The sequence below is a fragment of the Anoplopoma fimbria genome, chromosome 8, assembly GCF_027596085.1.
Source record: "Anoplopoma fimbria isolate UVic2021 breed Golden Eagle Sablefish chromosome 8, Afim_UVic_2022, whole genome shotgun sequence".
NCBI lineage: Eukaryota > Metazoa > Chordata > Actinopteri > Perciformes > Anoplopomatidae > Anoplopoma > Anoplopoma fimbria.
Genome location: NC_072456.1, coordinates 27742169 through 27769668, shown reverse-complemented (window position 1 = coordinate 27769668; position 27500 = coordinate 27742169). Strand labels below are relative to the sequence as shown.

The following is a 27500-nucleotide window of genomic DNA, read 5'->3' as shown; positions in this document are numbered from 1 at the left end:
ATTATTAAAATAATTTAAAAGAAAAAAAGCAGTAATTCTTCACATTTGTGAAGCTGGAGTCATGAAATATGTTAACATGTTTGCTAAACAATTATCAATATAGTTGCACGTTAATTTTCTATCAAAGGATTACTCAAATATTCGTTGTACTTCTACATTTTCATATGTTTTCTGCACAAAATCCTAATTTATAGAGTAACTAAAGCTGTCAGATCAATGTAGCAGAGTAGAAGTACATAGTGGCATGAGAAGAGAAGACTCAAGTGAAGTACTTCAAAGTTACTGTGAGGATCTTTTGCCTGGTCCTGAACCAGTCTCAGTTTAGTCCTGATCCTCTATATGATCCTGAACCAGTCTCAGTTTAGTCCTGATCCTCTATAGACCTCCATCAGTAAACAGACCATCAGAGAGAAGATCGTCTGTTTCTATAAAGTTATTCTTAAAGCTCGTCATCGGAGCCACCGGGTCGGATTCTGGAGAAACCAGATGAAATCATGAAGGTTCACCAGAAACTCCTTCAGACCAGACTCAGAGACCAGCAGAGACCAGTCCACCGTCCACCGGGGACAGACAGACCCAGATCCAGATCCAGAGACCAGTCCACCGTGGACAGACCCAGATCCAGCAGAGACCAGTCCAGATCCAGCAGAGACCAGTCCACCATGGACAGACCCAGATCCAGAAGAGACCAGTCCACCGTGGACAGACCCAGATCCAGCAGAGACCAGTCCACCGTGGACAGATGGGAGTCAACACCACGCTGCTGGAGATCCAGGCCGTATTACTGGAGCCGCTGGAGGGAAGGGAGGCACAGGAGAACCAGAACCAGGACTGAGCAGGTCAGACTGTCAGACCCTGCTGCAGTAAAATGAGAGGTTTTCTAAAGGGAGTCTGGTGCTCAGGAACACTACCACTGTAGTCCACAGGGACCAACAGAATCAACACTAAATGAAAGTTCCTCGTAGTAACTTTGAGTACAGTCCTTCAGTAAATGTACTGGATTACTCTCCACTACTCTGACTCTTCACCGTCCTGTCTCTCTTGTCTGTCCTCAGAGGAGCAGTGTGTCCTCGGTGTGGTTGGACAGCCGGTCTCGCTGCCCTGCGTTCACCCCGGGCTGTTGACCTCTGTGAACGTCTCCATCGAGTGGAGGAGAGGGGAGGAGGTGGTGCTGAGGTCGGTGTGGAGGGAGGACGGAGCTGTGGAGGAGTGGAGCATCAACAGAGCCACGACCCCACCGGACGCCACGCTGACCGGAAACTTGTCCCTGCAGCTCCCCACGGTGGACCCCTCGGAGCACAACGTCAACTACAGCCTGATCGTCACGTCAGGGGAGAATCAAACCACCGAGCTGTGCACCGTGTGCCTCCGGACAGCAGGTCAGTGTCCAAACACAAACAGGAAGTGATTTAAAGTGTTTAAATGAGCCAACGTTGTCTTTGACGGATGTTTGCAGCCAGTTTCAGCTCCCCAATGCTGAGGAGGCTGGAGGCAGAGCCTGGAGGTGAGACGGCCTTCTGGTGTCACTCCAGCGGCGGTTTTCCTGAACCCAAAGTCTACTGGTTCATCAACGACACCAACGACCCCCCCGACGGCTCGGTGAGGACGCTGGTGGCGGAGCTCCCAGACTCCCTTCTGTTCAACGTCACCAGCCGGCTGACGCTCAACGTCTCCGAAGGCGCCAGCGTGTCGTGCGTCGTAGAGAACCCGTCCACGAAAGAAAGCTTGAGGGCCACAAACTGTGAGTGATCCGTTCAGTGATTTCCAGGCCCTCAAACTCACAAAACCTGTTCACTAGTGGAGCAACGGATCATAAAACTCACAGATCAGATCATCCCAAAAGATAAAAGAGCAAATATAACTTTTAGACATCCGTTTTTTTTATTTTTTATAATTGATCATTGATTATCAATATCGTCAGATACAGATCCCTTTGTTGTTTGATTATAGCAGCTGGTCTACAAGGATCCAGACTATTTATTTTACTTTCCCCCGACAAAAATCATTTCAACGCTGACAGTAAACCATCAAAAATACTAAATGTTATCCTTTTTTATAGTAATTTGTAGTTTTTTTTTCATAAAAACACACAATTCAAATGATAAGGAAATAAAAGATTGTATTTTTATGGATTAAAATAAATCTAGTCATTATTAGTTTTAATGATGTATTATAATCTTAGAGCTAGTGTTAGGAAGTTAAACATCATAATTCATCTCTAATATCTATTTTATTTAATCTGAAAACATCTTCAAACTACTGGATTTATTCTAGTTTATCACCAACACTACATTTTACAGATTACATGTGAACACATCATGATAACGCTATAATTTACCTTCAACCAATACTCATTTTCAGTGAACAGAGCCTGAACGCATCATAATGTAACTGAACTGAACCTCCTCCTGCTAACGTTACTAGCTCTCCTGTTGGTTTAAACACAGGTTGGTTGTTTATAATGTAACATTATCAGAGATCAGAGACTAGAGAAAGCATAAATGAAGTCCTGATCTCATATTTACTGAATATTGGAGGATAACCATCATCAGTGAAACTTTATTTCACTCTTTAAAGGTCAACGTTGAACTGTTTTATTAATCCATGAGGGGATCAGTACGGATCACTGATCTACAACGGTCCGTTACTCCTCTACTGTTCACTGATCTCTGGTTCTTGTTTCTGCTCAGATGGAGGGAAGGTGAAGGGCGGCCCCGTGGTGAAGAGCCGAGCCTCGGATGCCATGTGGATCTTCAGCACGGCCCTCTGCACGGTGGTCGGGGTCATGGTGTTGGTGGGGGTCGTCTACCAGATCCACCTGGACCGCATGAGCAAGAGGAAGAAGAAGGAGTTCCAAAAGGGTCAGAACAGAGGTAGGCATGTCTGAAGGTTTCTACGGGAACTTAAATCAATTTGGTCTAACTTTGTTGCCATGACACAGATGCTGTTAGTTGTTGTCACCATGGCAACGAGGAGACAACAAATATAGCAGGAAACCACCTGAGAGGAGGCTTGGGTACTTGGTCAGGTGTTTATATTACAAGGTTATACATTTTATAGTCATTGTACAACAGGTTGCACAACAAAAAACTACATTTTGTATACATTACATTACAGTACATTACATATGTATTACATTACATTACAGTCATTTAGCAGATGCTTTTCTCCAAAGCGACTTACAGTCAGTAGTATATTACATATCATTCATCCATTCACACACTGATGACAGGCTACCATCAAGGTGCCACCATCAGACTCTAACTAACATTCATCATCCAGTCCACACCGATGGCCTTCAGGAGCACTTGGGGTTAAGTGTCTTGCCCAAGGACACATCGACTGTCGAAGCCGGGTATCGAACCACCGACCCTCTGATTGGAGAACTACCTTGCTCTCCACTACGCCACAGCCGCCGTATACATATACAAGCGGTTTTGAAGTCTGGTGTTTCATCTGCTGATACTTCTGTATCTCTTCCCAGACGGCAGCAGGCTGAACAGGTTGTGTCTTGGTGCGATTTGTCTTTTAATATATTTAATTAGCTCTTTGCAGGCACCTCTTGTCACCAATATCACTGATGCTCAGTAGATGAGAACCAATGATGTTCTGGGAGGTTTTATGTTTGATAAGATTCAGTCAGGAAGCTTTACAGGGTGTGTAGTTGGCTGGAAGTCAACGGTAGATGGATTTTTTAGTCTTCCGAACACTCAAAGCGCTCGACACTTCGGCTGCGTTCCAAATCTCACTTTTTCTTTTTACTTCTAGATCAAACAGCAGCTTCCCTTACAAAGTACCTACTGTTACATCAGTATGCATTCAGTTCTGACACACTTCTTCCTCATAACATGGCACCTTGAACTTTGACTTTGACTTGTACTCACCAAGGAGTCAAACATCCTGTGTGGAAGTTCTTGCTACAGTCAGTGTCTCCAGGATACGTGTTACCATGGTGACCCTTCAGTTTTTGAGGGACTTGACCATTATGTCTCATCATAAGAACTGGTTTAGGAGAGGTATTCATATCATGTATTCTATACTGGAGGTGAAGTTACCACCATGATAACTAAAGCACAAAGTAAACAACCTGCACTGGTGTCATGTGACACTGAGAGATGAATAATGATTATTCAATAAATACGGGTTCCCAACAGGTTTGTGTTTGATTAAATACTCTCTGAACCTGAAGCAGCAACTGTTTGTTTGTTCAGTTCAGTTTCACGTCATCATATCCAACGATATTCAGCAATACAGAGAACTAACAATGTAAGAGTTCAAATAAAATGACAATAAGATATGAGATGGGAAGACATAATCAAAATATAGAAAAGAGGATTTTGTTTAAAAGCAAGTTCATCCAACATTAATGCACAAATAATAATAATAATAATAATTAAGCCTTATTAGTCCCACATTGGGAAAATTACAATTCTCTGCATTTGACCATCCCAGAGGAGCAGTGGCTGCAATGAAGCACTGTATACATTAAAAAGAGGATTGTTACGCATTACCTTTAGACTAATAAAACAAGCTTTAACGAAGGAAATGTGAAATAAATGTTTGGTAAACAGACAGCTGTTGATTCTGCAGATAATTCCTCATGTGAATGAATGTTTGCTCTTCGTTCAGGATACAAAAGGAGGAGGCCGGTGGAGGAGGTGGAGGAGGAGGAGGAGGAGAAGGAGAAAGTGGCCATGAAGCCGGAGAAAAAGGAGACCGACGTGTGAAACGAATCCTCGTTAACTTTTCTGACTCGAGGAAACAGAACTGATTTGTAAATACTTTGTTTTGTTCTGACCGCTGGTTTCATCACGTCAACTTCCACCACGAGAGGAGGGATTTTAAACCGACGATGTCGATATAAATACATTTACTATAAGACTAATAATTTGTGGTGTTTCAATTTTAAATAAAGAGAATAAAACCGACGCTTCAGCTGTTTTATTTACATTTATACAGAAAATGTGACAATTTACATTTGAATCAAAAGGAAAAACAGAAAGACAAAAATATTTCTACTTGTGTTTTTTATCATGAAACCAAAGGTTTGATTTCCAATAATATGAACGTGATTAAAAGATCCAATGTAGAGATTAAACTCACTGTCGATTAATCTGGCGATTGTCTTCTTATTGATTAATCGATTAATTGTTATTCGACATTTGATAAAAAGATGTAAAATGTCCATCCGTGTTTCCTGAGATGAAGTCTTCAAATGTCTTGTTTTGTTCAGATCTGAAATATATATTAAGTTTTCTGTCACAGAGGAAAGAAACCAGAAAATATTCACATCTTTTCTTAAAAAAATGATTCAAACTGATTAATCGATTATTAAAATAGTTGTCAATTCATTGCTGACAAAGCTGACAACTAAGCGATTAATCGTTTCCGTCATTAATTTAATATTGAACTTCTCATTTCAGCTCAGTTCCATCCTTTAATAAGAAGTTGAGCGTTATCTCTTATTTCCAGCATGAGATCAGTGAAGTCTGGTGCGTCAGAACCAGACGTTGTTTGTGTCGGTACCTTCTCTTCCTCTGGAGGTCACATGATCAGCTGGCTGTTTCCTTCACAGAGGTCACCGTGTAGAGGTCGTCACGCCGCTGAGCCGTGACGGGGATCTGCTGCCGGATGTCGGCCAAATACTGCAGGTCTGGGATCAGATCAGAGAGGGACAGAGGCGTTCAGAGCAGAAACAATAATGATATAATGCTCTACAAGATGTCATGACTTTATCAAAGAACGTGATTCAGTCCTGATGATCAATGTGTTTAACTCCTCCTCCTCCTCCTCCTCCACTCACCAACGTCGGCGTAAATAACGGCCTCCTCTGCTCCGGCCTTTGAGATCACTTCACCCCTGAAACAGCAAAAAGAAACAATCAAATGTCTGCAAAATTAAAAAAGTTTAATAAATATTCACAGAAAACAAAAGGAGAGAAACTACTGGTCTTCGCGTGATGAATACTATTTTGAGGAACTTGTACTTAAATTAGATACTTCCTTTTATGCTACTTTATACTTCTGCTTCTCAGAGGGAAATACTGAACTGTGTACCATATTTACTGGACAAATAAAACACATGATACTTTATTAAATGTGATGCTTCGTTATAGATAAGACTGAACCGTATTTAAAGTAGTTAAACTAAGAATCACCTCAAACAGCAAAAATATTTAATAAAATGTTAATGTATCTGTAATAATAATCAAACAATATAATTGCATCCTGCAGATTAAATGTCCGTAAGTCAATTTAAAGGAAAGTTAAAATGCTTTTTCTCAATTTTTCTTTCATATTTATAACGTTTATAAAGTCTGATGTTCATTTTAAATGTGGCCAAAGTGTCAAATAATGAGGTAAAAGTATGTAAAAGTATTTACTGTGAGTAAAAAACAACAGGCCTGGTAGTGAACTGTCTGTTTTAAGTTTGTACTGGATTTCTTAATATGTTCATCTTTTAACCTTTTTAAAAGTCATCTATTGCTTTCTTTTCATTCACTAATTGCCTCGTGTTCCCTTCACTGCACAAGACAAAAGTCAGACACTGGGCTCTTGTTGTTTCTCACTTTGTAAATCCTTGATTCCTTTCCTTTCCTCGCCTCCTCTCCTGACATCCTAGTTCCTCAACAATTTTAAAGCGACGTCAATTAACCCTCTCAACTCCAAAAGCATGATTTTTCGTTTTTCATCTCAGCCAGAAGCTCTAAAAACCAACATTATCGTCATATATTCATCTTTCCAACGGTCCTTGAACACATCATATGTGACCAAAGCTTCCATCAGGATAAAGAACCAAATAGAAGCATAACATTGTGATTTTCAAGATGAGCGCTGAGATTGATTTCTGGGTCACAGGCAGGAGACGAGGAGACGAGGAGACGAGGAGACGAGGAGGCACACAGTAGAGTAAGAGCAGAGAGAAGGATCTGGTCAGAGGAAACATGGTTGTTGGCGTACCAGGGGTTAACGACGGTGCTGTGACCCCAGGCCACGTATGAAGCCGTCTCGTCTCTGGCCGGAGACGCTGTGGCCACGTACACCTGGTTATCCACCGCCCTGAGAAGGAGACAAGGAAACGAGGAAGGTCACAAGACAGGGCAGTAAAGTTGTTTTAAAAGCCCCTTTAGGAAGGTTTGAATACCACAATATATATTAAGTGATTCATAAATATTACATCATAAAGATAAAATCACAATTTGTAGAAAACAAATGCTCTTTTTCAAGGTACTCGTTTTAAATATCATCTTTTTCATTTGGCCGATAATGTTGATTTGTCTACTCTGCTCCTGTAAACTGATATTTTCTATTTTGGGACTAATAAAGATAATCTTATTTTATCTTATTAAATAAGCATGCAAGGTTTTAAAAACAGGATTAAAGATGTAATAGAAGATAAGACCTCTGCTCATGAGAGACATGAATCAAATCTATAAAGACCTCACCTCCCCCTCTGCAGGAGCTCCCAGTGAGCCGGCCCCGTGGTCATGTTGAAGGCTCCGGGGTAAACCAGCAGCTGACATCCTGAGGACACAAAGACACAAAGACACAAAGACACAAAGAGACAAACCGTCAACTCGTCCATCACGTCTTTATAAAAACAAACAGTACCGGTCCAATCAGCCGCTCACCTCTCCGGCTGTAGAGCTGAGCGAGCTCTGCAAACCTCATGTCGTAGCAGATCCCCACGCCCACTTTACAGAAAGCTGCCGGAGGAATCACAGAGGTCAAACAGGGGTCAAACGGGGTCAAACGGGGTCAAACGGAGCTCGTTGAAGCTGCAGGAGGATCAACGGAGGAGAAAAGTCACTTACGGGTATCGAACGTGGACAAAGTGCTCCCCGGACTCAGAGTCTCGGACTCCTGGAAGCGGATTTTACCCGGAACGTCGATGTCAAAGAGGTGAATCTAAAAAGGAGACATGAGGAGAAACCGTGTGAATGTCCTGCTGCTGTCATCTCTGTGTTAATTCATTACTATTATTAGTAATTAATTATATAAGTAAACTAACAACAGAGTGAACGAGATGAACTCAGACCTTCCTGTGTTTGAGGATCAGCTCTCCATCAGGACCGAACACCAAACAGCTGTTATAGAGCTTCCCTCCGTCCTCCTCAGGGATCGACCCTGGAGAACAAGGAAAACATCAACAATGGGAATTCATTGTGTTTTTATATTATTATTACATATTTTGTTATCATAATTAATGTATTTCAACTGCTAAACGTTAAACATGGACTAGTGAGATGTCAGTTTGGCCAGTTTTGAAGCTGCTCGCTCCTCTAAAAACAAACGTGTGGTTTAACTGAAATCATTTATTAACTCTGCTGTTGGAGGAGAAAGTCTGTAAAACTTTAACTCTGTGGAACAAACACCAAAACCTGGTGAAAAGTAGTGATATTCTAAGTAGAGGGAGAATGCCACACACACACACACACACACACACACACACACACACACACACACACACACACACACACACACACACACACACACACACACACACACACACACACACACACACACACAGTATTTGCCCCCTTCCTGGTCTCTTATTGTTTTGCATATTTGTCACACTTAAATGTTTCAGATCATCAAACTAATTTTAATATTAGACAAAGAGTAAATACAAAATGCAGTTTTTAAATGATGATTTCATTTATTAAGGGAGAAAAGCTATCCAAACCTACCTGCCCCTATGTGAAAAAGTAATTGCCCCCCTTAATAAATCATGAATGAACTGTGATTAACCACATTTTTGGAAAGCTGAGTTCAGTTTCACTAGCCACACCCAGGCCTGATTACTGCAGACCTGTTGAATCAAGAAATCACTTAAATAGAACCTGTCTGACAAAGTGAAGCAGGCTAAACGATCTCAAAAAGCAACACATCATGCCGCGATCTAAGGCTTTGGGACTCCAGGAACCACGGTGAGAGCCAATATCCACAAATGGAGAAGACTTGGAACAGTGGTGAAGCTTCCCAGGAGGCCGGCCGACCAAAATGACTCCAAGAGCCCATCGACGACTCATCCAGGAGGTCATAAAGACCCCAGAACAACATCTAAAGAGCTGCAGGCCTCACCTGCCTCAGGTAAGGTCAGTGTTCATGATTCAACAATAAGAAAGAGACCGGCCAACATGGCATCCATGGGAGAGTTCCAAGGCGAAAGCCACTGCTGACCAAAGAACACAAAGGCTCGTCTCACATTTGCCAAAAACATCTTGATGATCCCCAAGACTTTTAGGCAAATATTCTGTGGATTGACCAGACGAAAGCTGAACTTTTTGGAAGGTGTGCGTCCTTTGTTACATCTGGCGTAAAACTAACACAGCGTTTCATAAAACCAACATCCTACCAACAGTCAAACATGGTGCTGGTAGTGTGATGTCTGGGGCTTTGCAGCTTCAGGACCTGGACGACTTGCCATAATTGATGGAACCATGAATTCTGCTCTCTACCAGAAAATCCTGAAGGAGGATGTCCAGCCATCAGTTCGTGACCTCAAGATCAAGCCACTTGGGTTATGCAGCAGGACAATGACCCGAAACACACCAGCAAGTCCACCTCTGAATGGCTCAAAAAAACCAAAATGAAGGTTTTGGAGAGGCCTAGTCAAAGTCCGGACTTAAATCCGATTGAGATGCTGTGGCAGGACCTTAAACAAGCCGTTTATGCTCAAACCATCCAATGTGGCTGAATGAAAACAATTCTGCAAAGACGAGTGGGCCAAAGTTCCTCCTGTGAAAGACTCACTGCCAGTTATCACAAACGCTCGATTGCAGTTGTTACCGCCAAGGGTGGCCCAACCAGTTATTAGGTTTAGGGGGCAATTACTTTTTCACATAGGGGCAGGTAGGTTTGGATAGCTTTTCTCCCTTAATAAATGAAATCATCATTTAAAAACTGCATTTTGTATTTACTCGGGTTATCTTTGTCTAATATTAAAATTAGTTTGATGATCTGAAACATTTAAGTGTGACAAATATGCAAAACAATAAAAAAATCAGGAAGGGGGCAAATACTTTTTCACAGCACTGTATATATATATAAAAATAATAATTAATAAACAAGAAAGTGATGACATTAGCAGGTTTACATTAAAACCTGTGATTTAACAGTAAAAAGCTGTTTGATCATCTTTGTATTTAGAGCTATTTGATACCTCAACTCTAAATATTTTCTATAAAGAAAGAAAAGAATCAGTTCTGACTCATGTGTTACACTAGTCACTATATAATACTGTATATGTAATATATCTTCAAGACTTATTTAGCAGGTTTTTATCATTAGAAATAAACAATTGACATGCAGATTCACAGAGTTAAACCCTCCCTTTCCTCTATGGACTCTGGTGTGTGAGCCCATCCAGCCTCCCTACCTCCCACCAGATACACCTGGTTCTCCTTGGCGGTGTCTGACAGCAGCTGACTGGTCTCTCCGGGGATCCGCTCCGCGTACTGAGAGAAGAAGCTGGTCCCGTACGGAGAATTGAAGCATTCCTGTGATAACGAGAGACAACAGGAAGAGAGAGAGCGGTTTAAAGGATGGACGGCACATTGGTGTTTGAAAGAAACACAGCAAAGGTGTTCCTTGTAGTAAGGATGACTTCCTGTGGAGGAAACAACATGCAGCGCCCTTAAAGTCACTACAAGGACCTTTCATTTAGTGTTGATTCTGGCGCCCCCTGTGGACTACAGTGGTAGTGTTTCTGTTCACCAGACTCCCTTTAGAAAACCTCTCATTTTACTGCAGCAGGGTCTGACAGTCTGACCCGCTCAGTCCTGGTTCTGGTTCTCCTGTGCCTCCCTTCCCTCCAGTAGATCCAGCAATACGGTCTGGGTCTCCAGCACCGGAGGAGCAGAGAGGAGAAGCTCTGCTCCTGGAGGAGGAGGAGGAGGAGGAGGAGGAGGAGGAGGAGGAGGAGGAGGAGGCTCTCCTCCTCCCTCCGGAGCTCTGCTGCTGCCGGGAGCTGAGTCTCCTCCTGGGTCTGTCCTCCGGAGCTCCAACTGCAGGTCAAAGGCTGCAGTGGAAGTCTCTGCTGGATCTGGGTCTGTCCACGGTGGACTGGTCTCTGCTGGATCTGGGTCTGTCCACGGTGGACTGGTCTCTGCTGGACTCTGGTCTGAAGGAGTTTCTGGTGAACCTTCATGATTTCATCTGGTTTCTCCAGAATCCGACCCGGTGGCTCCGATGACGAGCTTTAAGAATAACTTTATAGAAACAGACGATCTTCTCTCTGATGGTCTGTTTACTGATGGAGGTCTATAGAGGATCAGGACTAAACTGAGACTGGTTCCTTGGTTCTTTGTAGTAACTTTAAATAGAGTCAACGTGATGCATTGTCCTCTAGGCTGCACTACATGTTATAAAACCTCCTCCTCCTCCTCTTACTCCTCCTCCTCCTCCTCCTCTTCAGCAGCTTCAGGCCGGTGGCATTAACATCCCACCTGATGAAGACCCTGGTCCTTGTGCACCTCCGCCCTCTGGTGATCTCATCTTTGGACCCTCTTCAGTTCGCCTATCAATCTGGCATCGGGGTGGATGACAGCGTCATCTACCTGCTACAAAGATGCCTTTCTCACCTGGAAAAGGCTGGAAGCACTGTGAGAGTCATGTTCTCCGCCTTCTCCAGTGCCTTCAACACCATCCAGCCTTTGCTTCTGAGGGACAAGCTGGAGCAGACCGGGGTGGACCACCACCTCACTGCATGGATGGCGGCTCCTGGACTACCTCACCAACCGTCCACAGTATGTGAGGATAGGGGAGTGTGAGTCAGACCTGGTGTCCTGCAGCACGGGGGCCCCACAAGGAACCGTTCTGGCTCCATTCCTCTTCTCCATCTACACCTCAGACTTCACATATAACTCTGCTACCTGCCACCTGCTAAAGTTCTCTGATGACTCTGCATCGTCACCTCATCTCCACCGGTGATGAGAGAGAATACAGAGAACTGAACCAGGACTTCATAGGATGGAGCCGGCAGAACCACCTCCAGATCAACTCTGGTAAAACCAAAGAGCTGGTGGGACAGGACAGGACATTGAGATTGTGCAATCTTATAAGTACCTGGGTGTTCACTTGAACAATAAACTGGACTGGACTGATCACACTAACGCACTTTACAAAAGGGTCAGAGCAGACTCTATCTGCTGAGGAGACTGAGGTCCTTTGGAGTGCAGGGAGACCTTCTGAAGACCTTCTTCAACTCCGTGGTGGCATGCCATCTTTTATGGAGTGGTCTGCTGGAGCAGCAGCATCTCAGCAGCAGACAAGAAGAGACTGAACAAGCTTGTCAGGAAGGCCAGCAGTGTGCTGGGTGTCCACTGGATACGGTGGAGGTGGTGGGAGACAGGAGGATGATGGCCAAGCTGTCATCCCTGATGAACAACACCTCCCCCCCATGCAGGACACCCTGGCAGCTCTGTGCAGCTCCTTCACCACCGGCTGCTTCACCCCGGTGGTGAAGGAGATACCGCAGGTCCTTCCTTCCTGCTGCTGTCAGGCTGCACAACCAGCTCTGCTCCCAGCAGACCACATGACACATGACAACAATAACATGACAATAATAACATGACAATAAAACCTGTGCAATACATTACACATTACACTGTGCAATAATAGTTATAATAGTTATTCTGTCTGTAAATATAATATTTTTCAGTTGTTGTTGTTTTTCTACTGTTTCTTATTGCTTATTTATAATACTTATTATTTTTTTATCTTGTCTTTCTTTACTATGTCTCTTGTGTGCACTTTACTCTACGCTGCTGTAAGCCTGCAAATGTCCCCGCTGCAGGACTAATAAAGGATTATCTTATTTTATCCCTCCTCCTCTTCTTCTTCCTCTTCCCCTTCTTCCTCCTCCCCCTCCTCCTCCTTCTCCTCCTCTTCCTCCCCCTCCTTCTTCTCCTCTTCCCCCTCTTCTTCCTCCCCTCCTCCTCTTCCTCCCCCTCCTTCCTCAGGACCCCCCCCCTTCCTCCTCCTCCTCCTCCTCCTCTTCCTCTTCCTCTTCCTCCTCCTCCTCCACCTCCTCCTCCTCACCGGCAGCAGCACCAGCTGTCCTCCTCTCCCGGCCGCCTCCCTCACCAGTCCCCGGGCTCTGTTCAGGTTTTCCGCCTTCACACTCGTCACGTGCAGCTGGACCACCGCCAGACGGAATTCTGGGAAAACAAGTCCGTGATAACTACAGATAACTACAGGACTACAGGACTACAGATAACTACAGGACTACAGATAACTACAGATAACTACAGGACTACAGATAACTACAGGACTACAGATAACTACAGGACTACAGGACTACAGATAACTACAGGACTACAGATAACTACAGATAACTACAGGACTACAGATAACTACAGGACTACAGATACAGACTACAGATAACTACAGATAACTACAGGACTACAGGACTACAGGACTACAGGACTACAGATAACTACAGATAACTACAGGACTACAGACTACAGGACTACAGATAACTACAGATAACAGGACTACAGATAACTACAGGACTACAGATAACTACAGATAACAGATAACTACAGGACTACAGAACTACAGATAACTACAGATAACTACAGGACTACAGATAACTACAGGACTACAGATAACTACAGGACTACAGGACTACAGATAACTACAGGACTACAGATAACTACAGGACTACAGATAACTACAGGACTACAGATAACTACAGGACTACAGATAACTACAGATCAGGACTACAGATAACTACAGGATAACTACAGATAACTACAGATAACTACAGATAACTACAGGACTACAGATAACTACAGGACTACAGATAACTACAGGACTACAGATAACTACAGGACTACAGATAACTACAGATAACTACAGGACTACAGGACTACAGGACTACAGATAACTACAGGACTACAGATAACTACAGATAACTACAGGACTACAGATAACTACAGGACTACAGATAACTACAGATAACTACAGGACTACAGATAACTACAGGACTACAGATAACTACAGATAACTACAGGACTACAGATAACTACAGATAACTACAGGACTACAGATAACTACAGGACTACAGGACTACAGATAACTACAGGACTACAGATCAGAACTACAGATAACTACAGGACTACATATCAGGACTACAGATAACTACAGGACTACAGATCAGGACTACAGATCAGGACTACAGATGACTACAGGACTACAGATAACTACAGGACTACAGACTACAGATAACTACAGATAACTACAGGACTACAGATCAGGACTACAGATAACTACAGGACTACAGATCAGGACTACAGATAACTACAGGACTACAGATAACTACAGGACTACAGATAACTACAGGACTACAGATCAGGACTACAGATAACTACAGGACTACAGATCAGGACTACAGATCAGGACTACAGATGACAGACACTCTTTAATAACATACTTACTGGACATCGCTCTGAACACAGAGGACATGTGTGCTGTGTCCAGAGAGCAGACCGGTCATGTGACTCCAGATGACGGTTTTTCTTTTCAAAATAAGAGTCCCCAGTCCTCGCAACGTCTGGAACAACCAGTAAAACAAAACAATACAATACAGAAAATAACAACGATCGCCTACAGAGGCAACTGAGCTGTTCCTCTGTCTGATAGACACTCTACGACACATTGCTAGAGCCTACATAAAGTTACGAACTTTTATTGTGAAGTTTAGAGGTGAAGTTACGTCAGCAGGGGGCGGGGCTTTGCAGCCAATCAGCGTCAGCGCATGTTTACCCCTCATGGCTTAATCAGCAACACATATTAGCTTATAATTAACATACTTGACTAAACTTTAACACACTTGTTACTTGCAGGTTTTACTCATTATGAACATGAACTCATACTGGATATACTTCATATTCATACTACATATAAATGCCATTTTGAATGTTTGTACCTTTATTTAAACACATTTAATGGAGTACTGAAGAATTTGAAAGAATTTACTAAAGATCCCTGCTAAATACAGTGTCCAAAGTATATTGTATAACTTAATTATCTTATTTTTATAAGAGGTTCTGGGACAGAGGATGTCGCATGTGTACAGATTGTAAAGCCCTCTGAGGCAAATTTGTAATTTGTGATTTTGGGCTATACAATATAAACTGAATTGAAATGAAAATGTAATTGAATTTAATGTAAAGACAGAAGGGAACATTTTGACCATATATTAATATTGCCACTGGCTGCTGTGATGCCTTCAGGAGATATTTGTTAACTTGACTCTTGTTCAACATTTAAACACAGAAAGATCATCTTCCTGTTCCACTTTTATATGTTTACAAAGTCATAAATAAGACAACAGTGTAAAGCTTTTATTGTTGTAGTCAGTGGTGGAGGAAGTACTAAGTTTATCTACTTAAAGGGTACATATTATGCTCACTTTCAGGTTCATATTTGTATTTGTGGTTCCTACTAGAACATGTTTACACGCTTTAATGTTAAAGAAACTACTCAAATTTCCTCATACTGTCTTACTGAATATACCTTTATTCACTCTGTCTGAAACACTTTGTTTTAGAGCAAATGGACTTTAATGGGAGTGTGTCTTAAAGAGACAGCTTTAAGACACACTCCCATTAATGTCCAGTCTGCTCTGATTGGCTTTCGAGAAATATGTTGTATGGGTGTTCCAATACCCATATTATCATAATATTTAGTCTACCAGAAATATAAATACATTTAGTATGCCCCAAATATACTCTCAAATATTCTCCTTCATTTGAGAATAACGACAGTACAGAAGTTAAGATATTTTTGAGTCAGTTTCACTGGGTTTTTATGGACAGTACTCCAATAAATGTACTTTGTTCTAGTATTTGAACACATGGCAGTAATTTCTCTCAAATATAGAGTAAACTGTGTAAATTATCTCTATTGTATTATAATATAATAACCACTATTCTGATTTAAGTCCCATAAGAATACAAGAACTTTACTTCAACAAGTCGAATAATTTCCATTTATTAAAATCAGAAACGTTTAGAAAATAATAGCAGTACATTAAGGTGCAAAGTACACTTGAGACATGTTGCGTTTCGACTAGTGGTGACGTCCTCCACCGGCGATGTTATAAAGTAACGTAGAGACTCCCGATCGACGAGGTTCCAGTCAATACTGACAAAATATCACAAAATTACAGCACAGTGCATGAAACACATGGGAATGCTACGAGAGACTGGAGTGAAGAAAGACCAGGCTTATACGACGGCATATTAGGACCATTGGAGGTAAAAAAATGTAATTAATTAAAAATAACAGAGCCTGGGAAGGGGTTAATCTGAGAAAAGAACCTCATATGTAAAAGAAAAGCTGATATTCTCTGACAGGAAAATGGTAAATTTACAAAGAAAAAAATTATATATTTTCATAGATTAAAGGGGTAAATTAACAAGAAAAATCCATCAAATTTATTAGGAAAACATTTCGATAATCTCAAAAATTAAAGTGGTAAATCAACAAAATAACTCAAATATTCAAGAGAAAAACAACTATTATCTGAAATTAAAGTGGTAAATTTACGAGAAACAACTAACAAATTTACAACTAACAAAATCATATTCTTCAAGATTTAAGTGATAAATTAATGGGGGAAATAAAATCTAATTAACAAGAAAAAATATTTTCTGATATTATAAACTCGAATTTGATTTGCCGAGAGCAAAATATATGAATTATATTAGTATTTATTAATCTTCTTAAAATAACCTAAAAGAAAACGTGTAAACGTCCTTCAGGACCTTCTCCTCTTTCAGAGGTTGTCTTTACCGTAATAACCAACTTTAGGAGCAAATAAATTCAGACGGCGTTTATAATATCAGATAATATTCAAGTTTTTCTTGAATATTAACCACTTAATTCATGAATAAAACAGAACAAAAAATATTTTACATTTCACATTTTCTTGAAAATGTACTTCTTTAAATCACAAAGAATTTCACAGTTTTTCTTGTAAAAATGATAATTTTTTCTCACTTATTTACCACTTGAGCTCTGAAAATATGTATTTTTTGTTTAATGGTGATATTGATCCAACCCTACAAAGTGAAGCGATGTGGTTGCTCGACAAAAAAGAACAACAAAAGAACATTTTAAAAATATGTTACTTGTAATCTCAGAGAATATTCAGTTTTTTCTCAGAATATAAACTTCCTCTCAAGGGTTCTTTATAACAATTTTTAACCTTCAATTGTCCTAATATGTTGTCATAGTTTTAAGAGTCTCTAAATCATTTTAGTTTATGTAAAATCTCCCCTCATTCAGTTTGAACAGACAGAAGGTTTATTAACCCTCTCTGGACTGGAGTTTGACCGGATGGTGCTGCATCACTTTAAATTCAACGCACATGAATGATTAAGCAAGAACAAAGCGACGAAAAAGTCAGAAAACTGATTTTTAAGATCAGAAGAGAAGCAGCAAAAACACAGTGAGATGTTTCCACCGCTGGAGCCGGCATCACACGTCATCACAGCATGAGGCCGAAGGCAACAGTGGGAAGAAACTAAAGCTGCAGAGTTCAGACTAACACAACGAACAGGACAGACTGGATCTGAAAAACATAGATATATATAATGACTTTATCTTTTTACAAATTATCATTCCATTCATTTCAAGCTGTGCCTTTAAGTGTAGAGCTCAGTCCTTGTTACAGTCACCTTTTCTTTGTAAGTAGGTGGAGGTTAGTGTGGTGTTTCATATTTATCTCACCTGGGAAAAATACTGAGGTGCTCAGGCTGTTAGTAACTGAACACCGGAGCTCCTGTTGCTCCTGTTGCTGTGGTCCAGAGGGGCTGAGAACAGTGTGTTCTCAGAGCTACTTCAGACCGCTATGACGTGAGGTTAATTCTATATTATACGTAAAAGCAGAGAATAAATGATCAGAAACTCTCAGAGGTCTGACTCCAGAAAGAAGAGGAATATCTGGTTTAAGTTTCACAGAATAATCCAAAGGTCTGTGCTGATATGGAGCAGTATAACTTCTCTTCAAAGTGAAGAGCTGGCTGACTCATGTTCACTTCTTTATAAGAATAATGATCATTGAATCAGCTTTGAACTCATCTGAGAGGTAAACTAAGAGACTGAGCTGCAGCAATGTTCACAATAAAACAAATGGGTCAGCATGGAGATGATTAAAGTGTAGTTTGTAGAGAGGATCTTCTCCATAGTCAGTGTTTTACTACAGTAGATGGAGCAAAGCAATGTTCTGCTGTGGATGTATTGGAGTGGACTCCATTGACAAAAACAGTCATTTAACCTCTCAGAACACAGGAGTTACTGCTCTACTGCTGCCTCCACCTGTTAGTGCGTTTGTGTTAATGTGTGACTTTGGTGAATTTAAAGTAACTCTTAAAAACACCAAAGTCAAACAATAACAAACAGACTAACAGATGGAGGCACACTGAAACATCTCTACTGTCTCTTTAAATCAAAAGGTCAGTCATGCAGTGATTGAACAGGTCCGTCAGTACGCTACTTTAAAGCCAGAGGGAAGTTGCCAAAGTAGAATTGCACAATAATGAGATCCCATCTTTTATCCAAGATGACAAAAACATAGAGTATAATAATATTATTTAACTTAATGTAAGAGAATGGTTGGATGACCGCGGGAGCACCTAAGTATTTCAACACACACAGTCTGTCCTTCGTCCTGCAGCCGGCAGTGTGTCCACCGTGTCCATAAAAAAACACTGGACACACAGGGTTTCCCAGTCAACACTGCACGGGTTCTGTCCAGCAGGGAGGACAGCCGAGGGAGAGCGGGACAGAAGGTTTCACTCTCGACGGACAGAGACTCTCCTTACAGTTTGTGTCACGGCGACTGCCTCCGTCAGTCTCCATCTACGAGCTCTCCAGAGCGTCGAGCACCTTCATGATCTGCTGCTTAATGACTTTAGTGGCGTCGCCGGCGTTGGGTATCAAATATCTGAGAGGAGGAAGAACAGAAAATATTCACTTTATCCCTCAGAATAATCTCTAAATGTATAAAGCTGTTCATGCAACTCTAAAAAATATATTTTTTAGAGAACCTAAGTGTGTTAAAAGAATGTTATAACAACTTTAACGAGTTAGCTGAGAAAAATGATACAACTCTTGTGTTTGTCATGTAAATATTGAGCTACAGCTAACTAACGATTAGCTTAGCATAGAGACTGGAATGGATATAGTTACAGCATGCAGCTACCCGTTAAACTACATTTTTTTTCATGTTTTTAAACTCTGGAGAGAAGCAGAATAGCCATTTCACGCTCCTGCCAGTCCTTATGCTAAGCTAGGCTAATTGCCTCCTATTGGCTCTGTAGCATATAAACATGAGGGTGGAAATGATCGTCTCATCCGCTATTCCAAAAACGTAAAACGTTTCAGGCTGCAAATGAGCATTTTCTTTCACAGAAGAATAATTGTGTGTCACTAGTTTAAAACACAGCTTGAACTTTCCCATCCATACGTGTACATAATCACCTCTCAACCGCAGAGATCTCCACTCCAGCCGAGTTGTTGGTTCCAAACTTGAATGTGATCAGTTCTGGGTGCTTCTTTTTGGACGTGATCTTCACCACGGAGTTCAGCGCTTGTCTGGATTGGATGTAGGAGAAGCCTTTCCTCGAGGCGATCTCCCTCAGGCAGTACATGTGAGTGGCTGTGATCAACAAGTGGCTGGAAGAAAACACATCATTTTTAAAGAAGTGGCAATTAGTCACGTGTAAATGCAAATCCAAACCTCTGGATACCCATGACAGCGGGGGAAGATGAAGATGGGAGTCAGGGTCACATGTGAGGAATCATTTTTCACACACAGCTGCTCACCTGGGGAACATGTGACCGGTTTCTTTCACCTCGTTACACGGAATGTGATGCTTTACGTCTGGTTTGTTGATCCACGTCTGGATGTTCACAATCTCCTTCCTGTCGTCGTCCGACATGGAGGAGCTGTCGATCTCATCTGGGGAGGGATATTAGATGCAGATGTTTTTCAGATGTGAGGTGGGATATTATTGGATATTTGTAGCCAACAGCCCCTTTTTAATTTTCACTGTAGTTGCATTTTATGGAAGCGTATTACGGCTTCAACAGAAAAAAGTAAAACGGATCAGTCTCATGTTATAACCAGGTGTTATTACGACATGTAAACTTATCACGTTACATCAAGAAACTTTTCAACAAAATACTATTTATCTTGTTATAACGAGACACGTTTCATGTCATAACACTATGACTTGTTATAACGTGACAAACGTCATGTACTTACATGAAAACATCTTGTTATAATGAGATAAATATCTTATTACGAGGGCAAAATCGTGTTGTAACGAGAAAAATATCTTGTTGTAACGAGAAAAAGGTTTTGTTATAACATGAACATATCCTTATTTAACATGGAAAATATCTGTTATAACAAAATGATATCTTGTTACAACCGAGAAAATATATTGTCATAACGAGAATATATATCGTTATGACAACATATATTGTTACAACAAGAAGATATATTGTTATAACAAGAAAAATCTTGTTATAACAACATATCTTGTTATAACAAGAAAAACATGTAATATCGTGTTATAACAAGATATCTTGTTATAACATGAAAAACATCTTGTTATAACGAGAAACACATCTTTATATAACTACACAACTATAACTTTTCACGTCATAACGTCATACTGATCCATTTATGGCAGCACCAGGCTTCCGTACATCTCACCTGTATCATACTCCTCCTCATCACCAATACTGAAAACGGGTTTCACCCCTCGGTACGGTTTACCGACGCGGTCGCTGCTGCTCACATGTCTACAGATGAAAAACAAAAACAACAACACGGCAACTTTAACGTCACATCAGCACTGAGTGAAGGATGAGAAGCTACAGAAATGAAAAGGTGGAGCACAAACAGAGACGACACGAAGACCTCCTTTAGCCCACTACTGCCAGGTTATGCTGTTAAACATAAAGGAAAGAGGTTAAATGAGACGTTTATACTGCAGAGGAGCTGGATTAGCCCGTATGATATTCAGGGCTATTCGCAGAAAATCATCTGGTTTGTTTTTATTAGTTGTGGTGGATTCTGCATAGCCCTGGCTATCATCTATAAGAACAACGATGGAATGGAAAGACAGACTGTTTAGTGCATCTCCAAGCAAACAGCAGTGCAGCTGAAAGGTTCCACGTTAGAACACTTCAGGTATTCAGACGACGGATGACTCAATGCATCCTGAAAAACCACAGCGGCCCTAACATGTTGTTAGTGAAAGCATGAGGACGGAACGTAAACGTCTCGTAGCTGTAGTGCTGTTACATGAGTGAGAGATGCTAATATGCTAAGCATGCGTTAATGTGAAACAGGCTAACTGGTCTCCTATAATCCAGCGGACTGGTGCGGCTCTACGGCCAGTGGACATGCTGGTGACAGAAACAGCTCGATGTCTCTTACCGATCTGGAACCACCTTCTCTGGCCACGGCAGATTGAAAGACATTCTAGCGTGGAATAAGGCACAAAGTATGCTCCAATTACAAAACAATAAATTAAGATGTAGCAAAGACTAAATGTCAGTTTACAGTCATCACATGACCACAGCTGTCTGGTTTGATAGTCGCTGTTTAGTAAACGCAGCTTCTGCTGCGCAAGAGAAGTATTTATTACCGGCTACACCTGTTGATGTGTTCACTCAGGTGTACGTATGTTTAAACCCAAAAGACCAGAGGTGGAAGAAGTATTCAGACCCTTTAGTGGTGTAAAAGTACTAATACCACACTGAAAAAACTCCACTTTATTAATCTGCATAAGGGGGTGGAGGTTTCTTACCCGTCTAAAGGGGGTGGAGTTTCTCCCCCGTCTACAATTGTCGTCTACAATGGTGGAGGTTTCTCCCCCGTCTATGGGGGTGGAGGTGTCTCACCTGTCTACAATGGTGGAGGTGTCTCACCTGTCCGAGGGTGGAGGTTTCTCACCTGTCTACGGGGTGGAGGTGTCTCACCTGTCTACGGGGGTGGAGGTTCTCACCTGTCTCACGGGGGTGGAGGTGTCTCACCTGTCTACAATGGTGGGGGAGGAGGTCTCTCACCTGTCTACGGGGGGGGTGGAGGTGTCTCACCTGTCTACGGGGGTGGAGGTTTCTCACCTGTCTACGGGGGTGGAGGTGTCTCACCTGTCTACGGGGGTGGAGGTGTCTCACCTGTCTACGGGGGTGGAGGTGTCTCACCTGTCTACGGGGGTGGAGGTGTCTCACCTGTCTACGGGGGTGGAGGTGTCTCACCTGTCTACGGGGGTGGAGGTGTCTCACCTGTCTACGGGGGTGGAGGTGTCTCACCTGTCTACGGGGGTGGAGGTGTCTCACCTGTCTCACCTGTCTACGGGGGCGGAGGTGTCTCACCTGTCTACGGGGGTGGAGGTGTCTCACCTGTCTACGGGGGTGGAGGTGGGGTGGAGGTGTCTCACCTGTCTACGGGGGTGGAGGTGTCTCACCTGTCTACGGGGGTGGAGGTGTCTCACCTGTCTACGGGGGTGGAGGTGTCTCACCTGTCTACGGGGGGGGGGTGGAGGTCTACGGGGGTCTCACCTGTCTACGGGGGTGGAGGTGTCTCACCTGTCTACGGGGGCGGAGGTGTCTCACCTGTCTACGGGGGTGGAGGTATTCTCGATGAAGCTGATCATCTTCTCCTTTACGTTCACTGACTTGGACTTCAGAGCGAAGGTCATTTTGTTGACCAAAGACTTCACACCTTTCCCGTCTCCGGGGCTCATTAGTGATTCTCCCTGTCAGGAACAAAAGAAGATAATCTGTTTCAAACAAATGTTTCCAACATGGAGCTAAAAGTGAAACCAGCAACATGAAGCTTCAGTTGATTTTCTTTAAGTCAAACTTCTGATTTGTAGAAATGTTTATGGCCACTCACGTCGGCGGAGCTGAGGCTGCTGTGAGATCCAGATGTGCTGACGATCCAGTTGAGGTATGAAGAGTCCAGACCCTCAATATTCATGTCCACCAGATGTTTTTGGAGGGCTGAAATCACACAAATCTCTCTGTGAGTTTTCACTTCTCACTTATATCCAAACTGGGACAGATAAACGAAAGATTATTCACACAAAAATACATAAAAACTGAAGAATGTTTGCATCTAAAAGAATACTTTTTGGGTATTTCACTATTAAATTTCAATTCTTGGAGTCAAATTTCTTGATTTCTTGATATTGTGAACTAATAAGATGATGGAGTTTTCATATTTGAAGAAGTTATATCAACTTATTTCAATAATGTAAACACACAAAAGGCCAAAGGGGATATTTATTCTTGCTAAACTTGCACAATTATTATTAATCCTCAATTCTCTGTAACTTTAAGTTACAGAGTTAAATTTATACAAAACAATAATGCTGCATGTTACATTAATATAATTGTTTTCTATTTCTCAGAAATTGTGCATATATAAAATATATAAATAACACTGAAACTGGTATTTTGTGGGATTTTTCAACAAAACACATATATATATATATGTTAAATAATGTTTGACTTGACTTTGTAGGAATACTGTCCATTAGTAGTAATATTTAGGTTCTTAAGTAGAAAAAACCTTTTTGAAATTACATTTCTGGAAGTTGTGAATCGATTCAGATTCTTAGAACAGAAGAATCTTGATTCTTCATTAACTTATTCATTTCCCAACTCTACTTCAGAGCATGCGAACATGTTTTATAGAGCCAGCTGAGGTTGATTGAAGGTGGAGATGAAGCAAACACCATACTCTGATGAAACAATGCATATTTCAGTCTTTGAGTTTAATGCATCTGGACTACTCACCCATGAATCCTCCTTTAGCGATGCTGACATATTCTTTGTTTTTCTGCAACAGAAAACCTTTAATTAGCAAAGATGTTAGCAAAAGAACAAAGTTTCTTAAGAGGAAGTAAATCGAACAGATGTAAATTGTTTTCTTTCCAGCTACCTTCTCTTTTCGAGTCTCTCACCTGCAGGAAGTGTGCCAGCACCATGTTCATGTACATGTCCTCCTCCTCCCTCCCGCTGCCCATGAAGCACAGGTGCTCCCCGCTGGCGATGGAGCCCGACTCCAGCGACTGCTTCTGAGCCTCCAGGAGGGACTTCACAGAGAGAGCGAACTCAGACGGGTTCTGGAGCATCTGTGAGACAGAAAATAAAAACATATTTAATACTCTGTAAACATTCACATCCTTCACACTGAATCAGTGGCGTCTCCTCTCACCAGGTCGGAGTCCAGGTGGAAGGCCGTGGACAGGTGACCAGCGTTGTACTGCTCTGCAGGCCGACAATCCACCACGAAGAAACGCACCCCGTCCTGAAAGTCAAATCAATCATTATGAATGTCAATACAACCAATGACTCTGCAAAACGGGACGGACTCGTTGTTCTATGGAACCGCAGGTACAAGGGATGCAATTCTTCTGGACCTCACAGTTAGCATCATAGACTGTATACAAGAAGACATGACGTCACTCATTTGGTTTGTGGACCGAAGTTTTGAAGCCTTGAGTTGGCTGTCGCCATCTTGTTTTGTTTGCAACCAGTGAACAGGAAGTGACCATATATGGACTGAGGAGGAGTGACGTAGAGACGCCGTATACGTCTCTGGTGTCGACCTGTCAATCAGTGTGTAGCCCCGCCCTAAAGCATCCCCTGCTTTATGGTCTGTTTGACTCTAAATGGAGCATCATTTACTAAATGAACATCATGCTGTATTGAAGAAGACTTGAAACTAGAGATTGAGACCATAAACTCATGTTTACAATGTTTACTGAGGGAATAAATCAAGAGAGAAGTAGAGTCATTTTCTCATAGACCAACTAAAATAGTCATTATCATCATCTAGTGGAAATATTTTTATTTGTTATTGTCATATATAATGGTAATTTCCATAAAAACTGAAAATTTAAGTGATAAGGAAATAAAAGATTGTATTTTTATTGATTAAGAAATCTCATCATACGTAGTTTTACTGATGTATTATAAGCCGTTTAAAGTTCATAATTTTGTCAGTAAAAAGGTCTTCAAACAACTGGATTTATTATTTAACAGCTGCTAAATCCGCGATATCACATGATCATTTATGGTACTTTTTTGTCAGATATACGGCTGATATTTGAGTCTCCTCTGAGTTTTGACCAGCTCCTCCTCTCAACGCTTCAGGTGAGCGGCACAACTTTCCTCATCACTTTATGTTGAAGTACACATTAGCCGTTGTTTGCTGTAATGTTGAGATGTTTTTAATAAAAGGAGTGCATGTTAAAGTACGAGGAACTTATTGTTTAGTTGTTCCCTCTTTTTGTTATTGCTTACTAAACCTCATCATGCATCCCTAATCATCACATGATCTTCTTTCTTTCTTTCTTTCTTTCTTTCTTTCTTTCTTTCTTTCCCATCACGTAGCTGCCGTTAGTGAAGAGAGGGTGACTGACCTGCTGCAGCTGGTTGGCCTGCAGGATCTCGGGGACGGACACGGGGAGACACAGCGCCTGACTCAGATCAGTGTCCTCCTCTTTCAGAGCCACCAGACTGCTGCCAAACAGATTCTGGTTCATCTATTGGGGCGGAAACAGCAAACATACAATGATGGCTTCTCTGGAACAATGAGATCTCTTGTGCCTCTCTCTCTCTCTCTGTCAACACTAATCCATGTGTACCCGACACAAACATAGATGTTTACCTTTCTGAGAGACAGAGGGGTCTTGCTCTGGTAATACTGAGCCAGAGAAAACAGATCTTCAACGTCCTCCGATTCCAGGTGAGAAGGAGACTCTTCCAGCATTTCTGTGACAAAGAAAGATTAATTTAACTCCAGAGTTTAACATGAGACACAAATAGGGATTCCCCCTGAAACCCAGGTTCTAAATGAGAACCGGTTCTAAATAAGTTAAAGTGGTTCTACATGTTCCTCCAGTAGACTCTGAGAACTCTCGTTGTCTCAAACTCAATAAAAGCCTCACTAGTTGAGGAGGAAACAGCAGCAGTTTATCTCAACATCTGGACAACAAGCAGAACATCAGTCTGCAGTAATGATCAGTGTTCTACTGATTGGAGATCAGCCGTCCATCCTCGTCCACTGCAGGTAACGTTAGTCTGATCAGAACAACAGGATCATCAATCAAAGATCATCACTGAGAATATTGATTAGCTGGGAATGGATTTTAAAGATTTTGGAACTTCTTGTATTGCTGCTCAATAAAGACTATTTGATTACATACAAGAATAACAAATCAATGGTGATTAATTTAATTGTCTTTCTTCCTCACAATATATCCACAAAGAACCGATAAGCAGTATTAATAAGAGGACTAGTATCGATAAAATCCTAACGATACTCGTCCCTAGTTACAACAAACCCACAAATAAAAAGACAAACTTACTGATGATGTCCTCTCTGCTGTCTCCTTCTTGTGTAAGAACGGCCTCTCTGAAGGGAAAAATCAAACAGACGAGTCAAACTTCACATTTAAGGTTTCTTCCTATGATAACGTGGATAGCTCACACTGACAGCTGCATACTTGGCGTTGACGAGGATGATGAGCATGAGGAAGAAGATGAGGAAGGGGTCGGCCTGCTGGAGGTAACAGTCCCACAAGGCCTGGGTGACGTCGGGGGGGCAGTGGCTGGAGAACAGACTGCCCATCTACGGAGGAAACAGAAAACACAGACACCACAGGAGTTCAGACGTGGTCAGAATGACTCGGACAAGCTGTTACTATGACGACAGAACAAACCCAGTTGATGGCGTAGGAGTCGGGTGTGATCTTTTTGGTGTCCAGGAAGGAGCAGAGCTCCGGCTCGTGGTACTGAAGCAGGAGTCTGTAGAGGTGGAAGGGCCGGCCTTTTGGTACGCACTCCCTGGAATAAACAGATTTGAACAATTCAATAATCCACTTCCTGTCTATTAGTGTAACAAACCGTCGTCAATCATTGATCTGTACTGATCCCCCTCAAGGTTCAGAACGCATGAGAACTTCAGATTAATTCCACAGTTTAACGTTAACCATCACAGTGTAAATAAAGTTTTACTGACCATCGTTATCCTCCAATATTCAGTAAAATATGAGATCAGGACGTCATTTATGCTTTTCTAGTCTCTGATCTCTGATAATGTTACAATGTAAACAACCAATCTGTGTTTAAACCAACAGGAGAGCTAGTAACGTTAGCAGCACCGTTAACGGCTAACAGCGCAGCAGCGCTAACGGCTAACAGGAGGAGAGCTAGTAACGTTAGCAGCAGTGCTAACGGCTAACAGGAGGAGCTAGAGCTCCTTGTAGACCAGCTGCTATAATCAAACAACAGAGGGATCTGTATCTGACACTATGGATCATCAATGATCAGTCATTAGTATCAGAGGCCAAAGAACGGGATCAGGGATATAAAAGTTATATTTGCTCCCCATTTTCTTTTGTGCTGACCCGATCGGTGAGTTTTATGATCCGTCCCTTCTGCAATAGAATA

The 27500-nt window shown here is 41.9% G+C and overlaps 3 protein-coding genes across 4 annotated transcripts in view; 1 reads left to right on the top strand and 2 right to left on the bottom strand.

Annotated features, from left to right (window-relative positions):
• LOC129094061 (uncharacterized) overlaps positions 1-4727 on the top strand; it is a 5543-nt gene extending 816 nt beyond the window's left edge. Inside the window, exons 3-6 of the mRNA XM_054602075.1 lie at positions 1056-1379; positions 1457-1741; positions 2691-2873; positions 4630-4727. Of these exons, the coding sequence (XP_054458050.1) occupies positions 1056-1379; positions 1457-1741; positions 2691-2873; positions 4630-4727 (890 nt within the window). The remainder of the gene's footprint in view (positions 1-1055; positions 1380-1456; positions 1742-2690; positions 2874-4629) is intronic.
• A 204-nt stretch (positions 4728-4931) lies between these two features.
• On the bottom strand, positions 4932-14587 carry nit2 (nitrilase family, member 2). Its single transcript, XM_054602780.1, has 11 exons — positions 14444-14587; positions 13044-13162; positions 10381-10501; positions 8038-8126; positions 7814-7907; positions 7631-7705; positions 7445-7523; positions 6960-7058; positions 5804-5859; positions 5527-5653; positions 4932-5235 (listed from the first exon to the last, which is right to left on the bottom strand). Exons 1-10 carry the CDS (start codon positions 14469-14471, stop codon positions 5553-5555), a joined length of 861 nt encoding a protein of 286 aa, XP_054458755.1. The 5' UTR covers positions 14472-14587; the 3' UTR covers positions 4932-5235; positions 5527-5552.
• A 3013-nt stretch (positions 14588-17600) lies between these two features.
• Positions 17601-27500, bottom strand: part of tbc1d23 (TBC1 domain family, member 23) — a 13701-nt gene continuing 3801 nt past the window's right edge. Inside the window, exons 5-19 of one of the 2 annotated variants that reach the window (XM_054602339.1) lie at positions 26771-26894; positions 26555-26679; positions 26417-26463; positions 25717-25820; positions 25469-25591; positions 24259-24351; positions 24005-24175; positions 23838-23880; positions 22933-23039; positions 22650-22792; positions 21469-21513; positions 20740-20828; positions 19842-19977; positions 19497-19691; positions 17601-18960 (exon numbers count right to left, since the gene is read on the bottom strand). In XM_054602339.1, the coding sequence (XP_054458314.1) occupies positions 18876-18960; positions 19497-19691; positions 19842-19977; positions 20740-20828; positions 21469-21513; positions 22650-22792; positions 22933-23039; positions 23838-23880; positions 24005-24175; positions 24259-24351; positions 25469-25591; positions 25717-25820; positions 26417-26463; positions 26555-26679; positions 26771-26894 (1630 nt within the window). In that variant the 3' untranslated portion in view covers positions 17601-18875. The remainder of the gene's footprint in view (positions 18961-19496; positions 19692-19841; positions 19978-20739; positions 20829-21468; positions 21514-22649; positions 22793-22932; positions 23040-23837; positions 23881-24004; positions 24176-24258; positions 24352-25468; positions 25592-25716; positions 25821-26416; positions 26464-26554; positions 26680-26770; positions 26895-27500) is intronic. The other variant, XM_054602340.1, reaches the window with a different exon arrangement.

Excerpts from the sequence above, each read along its gene's own strand:
- nit2 (XM_054602780.1), bottom strand. The coding sequence starts at position 14,471 with ATGTCCTCTGTGTTCAGAGCGATGTCCA. Across the intron at positions 7,524-7,630 it reads TCAGCTCTACAGCCGGAGAG|GATGTCAGCTGCTGGTTTAC; the intron begins GTGAGCGGCTGA and ends TTGTGTCCTCAG. Across the intron at positions 5,860-6,959 it reads AGCACCGTCGTTAACCCCTG|GGGTGAAGTGATCTCAAAGG; the intron begins GTACGCCAACAA and ends TTGCTGTTTCAG.